The sequence below is a fragment of the Oxyura jamaicensis genome, chromosome 24 (genome assembly GCF_011077185.1).
Source record: "Oxyura jamaicensis isolate SHBP4307 breed ruddy duck chromosome 24, BPBGC_Ojam_1.0, whole genome shotgun sequence".
In the NCBI taxonomy this organism is placed as follows: domain Eukaryota; kingdom Metazoa; phylum Chordata; class Aves; order Anseriformes; family Anatidae; genus Oxyura; species Oxyura jamaicensis.
Genome location: NC_048916.1, coordinates 409,164 through 414,653, shown reverse-complemented (window position 1 = coordinate 414,653; position 5,490 = coordinate 409,164). Strand labels below are relative to the sequence as shown.

The 5,490-nt window shown below is 61.3% G+C and overlaps 1 protein-coding gene across 2 annotated transcripts; it reads left to right on the top strand.

Annotated features, from left to right (window-relative positions):
- The first annotated feature begins 6 nt into the window (after positions 1–6).
- On the top strand, positions 7–4,510 carry CHEK1 (checkpoint kinase 1). 2 transcript variants are annotated; one of them, XM_035346030.1, is made up of 12 exons: positions 7–126; positions 606–829; positions 946–1,010; positions 1,078–1,147; positions 1,222–1,410; positions 1,941–2,045; positions 2,122–2,217; positions 2,290–2,398; positions 2,715–2,892; positions 3,768–3,899; positions 3,975–4,076; positions 4,237–4,510. In XM_035346030.1, the coding sequence occupies exons 1-12, from the start codon at positions 56–58 to the stop codon at positions 4,330–4,332; spliced, it is 1,437 nt and encodes a 478-aa protein (XP_035201921.1). In that variant the 5' UTR covers positions 7–55; the 3' UTR covers positions 4,333–4,510. The 2 variants fall into 2 exon arrangements, with proteins under 2 accessions (XP_035201921.1, XP_035201920.1); XM_035346029.1 differs by having other exon boundaries at positions 2,122–2,398.
- Positions 4,511–5,490: the final 980 nt, after the last annotated feature.

Genomic DNA, 5,490 nt, shown 5'->3' with positions numbered 1-5,490 from the left:
CGGGGTGCGCCGGCGGGAACGGGGCGCGCGGCGCGGCCGGGCCGGGCCGGGGCCCATGGCGGGGCCGGTGCCGTTCGTGGAGGACTGGGACCTGGTGCAGACGCTGGGCGAAGGCGCCTACGGGGAGTGAGTGCGGCCGGGCCGGGCTGGGGGGGTTCTGGCGCACCGCGGCGGGGCCTGCGCCCGCCCGCTGCTCGCCCTCCGTGCCCCCGCTGCGTGCCCCCGCTGCGTGCCCCCGGCCTGCCCCGTGCGCGCCTTGCTCTTGCCCTGCTTGCCAGCTGCGGGGCCGTTGCAAGTCCACTGCGTGCCCCCTGCATGCCCGTTTCCTGCCTTCTGCTGAGCCGTTGCACGCCCCCCGTGCACCTGCCTGCTACGAGGCTGTCGCACGCCTTCTGCAGGCTCACTGTGTGCCCACTGCTTGCCCATTGCAAGACCCCTGCGTGCCCTTTGCGTGCCACCTGCGTGTCCCCTGTGTGCCTGTTGCTTGTGTGCGCGTTGCTGATACCTGCCTGCCACTTGTGGCTGTGTTGCACACGCGCTGCGCGCCCGTCGTGCACTCTCCTTGCACCCCTTGCTTTGTGCCCACCCCTGGCTCCCACCCCCAGGGTGCAGCTGGCGGTGAACCGCCGCACCGAGGAAGCCGTGGCTGTCAAAATTGTGGACATGAAGCGGGCGGCTGACTGCCCAGAGAACATCAAGAAGGAGATCTGCATCAACAAGATGCTCAACCACGAGAACGTTGTCAAGTTCTACGGGCACCGGCGGGAGGGCGTCACGCAGTATCTCTTCCTCGAGTACTGCAGCGGCGGCGAGCTCTTCGACCGCATCGGTACACCGCGTGCTCCAAAACCCACCTGCATGTTTGTAAAGCCCTGTGTTAAAAAACCCCTCCCTCACACAGCTGGGAATTGCAGTTCCCATCCCCGCGGTGTTGCTTTCCCGCAGAGCCAGATATCGGGATGCCAGAGCCGGAGGCACAGCGCTTCTTCCAGCAGCTGATCGCCGGCGTGGTGAGTGTGGTGGCGGCGGCGGCAGCAGCAACGCCCTGCCTCGTCTGACCCTGCTCCCCTTCCCCAGGTCTACCTGCACAGCATGGGCATCACCCACCGGGACCTGAAGCCGGAGAATCTGCTCCTGGACGAACGAGGTGCGTGCCAGGGGCAGCGTGGTGCCCCCCCCTTACCCGCCTTTAACTGTTTTTTTTTTTTTCTTTTTGCCCAGACAACCTGAAAATCTCCGATTTTGGCCTGGCCACCGTCTTCAAGCACAACGGCCGCGAGCGGCTGCTGAACAAGATGTGCGGCACCCTGCCCTACGTGGCCCCCGAGCTGCTGCGGCGCCCCGAGTTCAGGGCCGAGCCTGTGGACGTGTGGGCGTGCGGCGTGGTGCTGACAGCGATGCTGGCCGGAGGTGGGCTCCTGAGACCCAGGGAGTGGTGGGAGGCAGGAAGAGCAGAAGAAGGCACGTGAAATGCACGGGGGGGACGCGTGGTGGTGTGCGCAGTGCATAGAGGGGGTGTACAGAAGGCACCGAGGGACGTGCAAGATGCAGAAGGGGGATGTGTGAGACGCGTCAGGGGAGGTATGGAACGCACGGGGGCATCCGTGAGATGCCTAGGGTGAGACACGAGATGCGTGGGGGTTGCAAGTGGCGGGGCGTACGAGGTGGAGGAAATGCAGAGGGGAAGGGGACGAAGCAGCTGGAGAGAGGTGGCCGCAGAGGGGAGCTGGGAACTGCCCGATGCCGGAGCCCAGCGCTGCCATCTGCACGGGGCAATTCTCAGCTTTTTGGTGTACCTGCGGCCATCCCTGGCTGATGGGTGGCCGTGCTGCACTCACCCCAAACTCCTGTGAGAAGCAAACGGGGAGACCCTTTGGATTCTGCCCTGCACCGGCCAGGGCCATGCTGCCCTAACGCAGCGGGGTCTGCCCTGCCGGCAGAGCTGCCCTGGGACCAGCCCAGCGACAGCTGCCAGGAGTACAGCGACTGGAAGGAGAGGAAGACCTACCTCCCGCCCTGGAGGAAGATCGACTCGGCGCCCTTAGGTAGGCAGCTGGCAGGCAGCGGGACCCAGCACCCGGCGCCACGCAGCGTTTGCTATTTCTGCCCTATTTCCCTCAGCTTTGCTGCACAAGATCCTGACGGAGAGCCCGACGGCGAGGATCACCATCCCCGACATCAAGAAGGACCGGTGGTACTGCAAGCCCCTGAAGAAGGGTAAGGGCATGGGGAAAACATGCTTTCTGCCCCAAATTGGGCCACGTTACTGGATTTCTCCTCCTTTGGCAGGCGTCAAGCGGGCTCGCGTGTCCTCGGGCGGTGTCACCGACTCGCCTGGCGCCTTCTCCAAGCACGTCCGTTCCGACATGGACTTCTCGCCGGTGAAGGGCGTACTCGGGTGAGCGAGCTTGCAAACGCACGTGTAGTTGCCACACGTCACCTCCTTGCAACGCGTGCACCCTTGTGCGAGCAGGAGATTTTCTTGCGTGTATAGTAGCTCTGTAAGCAGAAGGTGTGGTGGAAACCAGCCTACCACATGCGTGCACCCCTACTTCTGCTAGTGCATGCACAATCAGAGACAGTCCTGCAAAATCCTACCAGAATTGCACCTGTTGGTGCAGTTGCCATAGACGAGTGTTGTCCCCTTTGCGATCTTGGCGCCACCGTTTGCGATAGCTGCAGGCACCGACGTGCCGTCTCTGCTTGCGTTTCAGCGAGGACAAGGCGAGCTACTCCACGTCGCAGCCCGAGCCTGGCACTGGCGCGGCGCTCTGGGACAGCGGGACGGGCAGCATCGACAAACTCGTGCAGGGCATCAGCTTCTCGCAGCCCGCCTGCCCTGAGCACATGCTGGTCAACAGCCAGCTCCTCGGCACCCCGGGTTCCTCGCAGGTGCTGCCGTCGGGACACGTCTTTGCAGTATTTATAATATCGGGATGCAAGTTTGCAATCTTTGGGATACAGCTTTGCAGGATTTATAGTACGAAGGTGCAACTTTGCAGCACTGGGGATGCTGCTTTGCAATATTTATCATTCCAGGATGCACCTTTGTGGTATTTTGAGGCGCAGCTTTGCAGCATTTATGGTATTGGGATGCAACTTTGCAATGTATTTTGCAGCATTTTTGGTACTAAGGTGCTGCTTTGTGATTCTGGGGGCGCAGCTTTGCCATGTTTACCATCCCAGGATGCACCTTTGCAGTATTTATAACATCAGCCTGCTGCTTTGCAGTACTGGGGTACCGCTTTTCAGCACTTAGAGTGCCAGGATGCAGCTTTGCAGTACTGGGAGGTCCAGCTCTGCAGCACATATATATATCAGTGCTGCGTTTGTAGTAATTGGGATGTGATGTTGCAGAATTTATAGTACTGTGGAGCAAATTTGCAGCACTGGGGATGCAGGTTTGCATTATTTTCAGTATTTGGGCTGCAACTTTGCAGCATTCAGGACTGTGCGTGGCGGTGTTTACCGTACCAGGATGCAGCTCGCCGTGTTTGCCATGAGGGGGTGCAGCTTGCCAATATTTCCCATGTAAAGAGGGAACTCTACACTACCTGGGATGCAACTTCGCTGCGTTTGTGCACTTTGGGGATCCGGGGTTGGGGGGTGCAGCAGCTTGCAGCCAGGCAGCAAGGCCGGGGTTTGGGGTGGGTGGAAGTGGGGAGCACGGGTGCAGCTTGGCGGCGTTCCCGGCGGGACACAGCCCGGTGGGGCGGGGGGGGGCTGCCTGGTGGCCCCCCTAACGCCGGGACGCGCTGTGCCCGCAGAGCCCGTGGCAGCGGCTGGTGAAGAGGATGACGCGCTTCTTCACCAAGCTGGACGCCGACGGCTCCTACCGCAGCCTGAAGGAGGTCTGCGAGAAGATGGGCTACGGCTGGAAGAGGAGCTGCACAAACCAGGTAGCGACGGGGCCACGGGGGGACGGGGGCCTTTGCCGCCCCCCCCGACGGCCCCCCCATCACTGTCGCCTGCAGGTCACCATCTCCACCACGGACAGGAGGAACAACAAGCTCATCTTCAAGGTGAACCTGGTGGAAATGGAGAACAAGATCCTGGTGGATTTCCGCCTCTCCAAGGTGGGCGCTGGTGGTGGGTGCAAGGCGGGTGCACAGCGGGTGCGTGGCAGGTGCAAGGGAAGTGCAAAGTAGTGCAAGGAGGTGCACATAGGGTGCGAGGTGGGTGCAAGGTGGTGCACAGAGGGTGCGAGGCACTGAGCCACTGTCTCTCCCCACGCAGGGCGACGGGCTGGAGTTCAAGCGGCATTTCCTGAAAATCAAGGGCAAGCTCAGCGACATTGTCAGCACCCAGAAAGTGTGGCTGCCTGTGACCTGAGCCCCATCTGCCTCCTCCTCCTCCTTCTCGCCCCAGGGGGCTCCTGCAGGGCCCCCCAGCACCCACATGCCGGGGCCCCACGCTGCAAGCATCTTGGGACGGTGCCTGCAGGGCACAGCACGGCTCTGTGCCGGCCGCAGCTTTTAAAGGTTCAATAAAGCCTGGGGATCAAACGGCAGCTCCTCTGGCTGCGAGCGGCTGCGCTCCTTGGAAAGGATTTAGGAAAGATTGGCCAAAATCGCAGTGCTTTTGTGTTTGGGCTGCAAGGCGGTGGGCACCCAGAACGGCTCCTCTTGGCTGGGTGAGTGCAAGGGGGGGGCAGACCCTGCCAAGGGGGCCGGATCCGTGTGGGTGTGATGGGTCCTGTCCAGCCACAGCCAGCATGGGGTGCTGGGGGGGTCCCTAAAGGGGGGGGGGGCCCCCCCCGCTCGTCTGGACAGCCCCGCATTTAGTCCGTGCAAGCCCCTGGCTCTGGCAGAGCGCAGGGAAATGGGTTCAATAAAAACCAGCAATGGGATCGGTTGTTAGCCCTGTCCCTGAGAGTTGCAGCCAAAATCCTCTCTGGGGTCGGGGGCTGTTTTGCACCGCCGCTCTGCAAGCTGGGCTCTTGGTGCAGGATATTTATTCCATCTTCCTGGGGGTGGCTTGGGTGCAATGTTGCTTTTTGGGGATGGTTTGGAGGAATCTCAGCCCCATGCAAACAGCAGGGAGGGGGAGGAAGGAGATGTTTCCCTGTAGTGAGAGAAGCTGCTTTTGCATGTCTTCCACCCCTCCAACACAGCCCTTCCCTTGCAGGCTAAGCTCTCATGGGACCTGCAGTTCCCTCTCCATGTGGTCTCTTCATCCAGGCACCGATCTGGCTGAAAATCACCCCAAAAATGCTGGGGGTGGGGACGTGCAGCAGCCTGTGCTCAGGCTGGCTCGAGCTGCTCCCAGCATTGCCCCATCAGCATTTTTTCAGCATCCTGTGACGCAGGGCTTTGCTTTCAATCGGCGTTTAATGTGCTCAAGATGTCCGTGTACACCCACCCACCTCATCTGGCACCAAGCGGCTTCCTGGAGGAGCACAGGCTTGTTCACTCTGAAACCTACTGACGGCGCGGTGGTGATCAGCCAGCAGGCCTGATCAGGGATTTCACCGAGCTGAGTGGCCCTAAA

Coding starts and splice junctions, on each gene's coding strand:
- CHEK1 (XM_035346029.1), top strand. CDS start 56: ATGGCGGGGCCGGTGCCGTTCGTGGAGGACTGGGACCTGGTGCAGACG. Junction 2,046..2,121: donor GATCGACTCGGCGCCCTTAG/GTAGGCAGCTGG, acceptor TATTTCCCTCAG/CTTTGCTGCACAAGATCCTG. Junction 3,900..3,974: donor AGAGGAGCTGCACAAACCAG/GTAGCGACGGGG, acceptor TGTCGCCTGCAG/GTCACCATCTCCACCACGGA.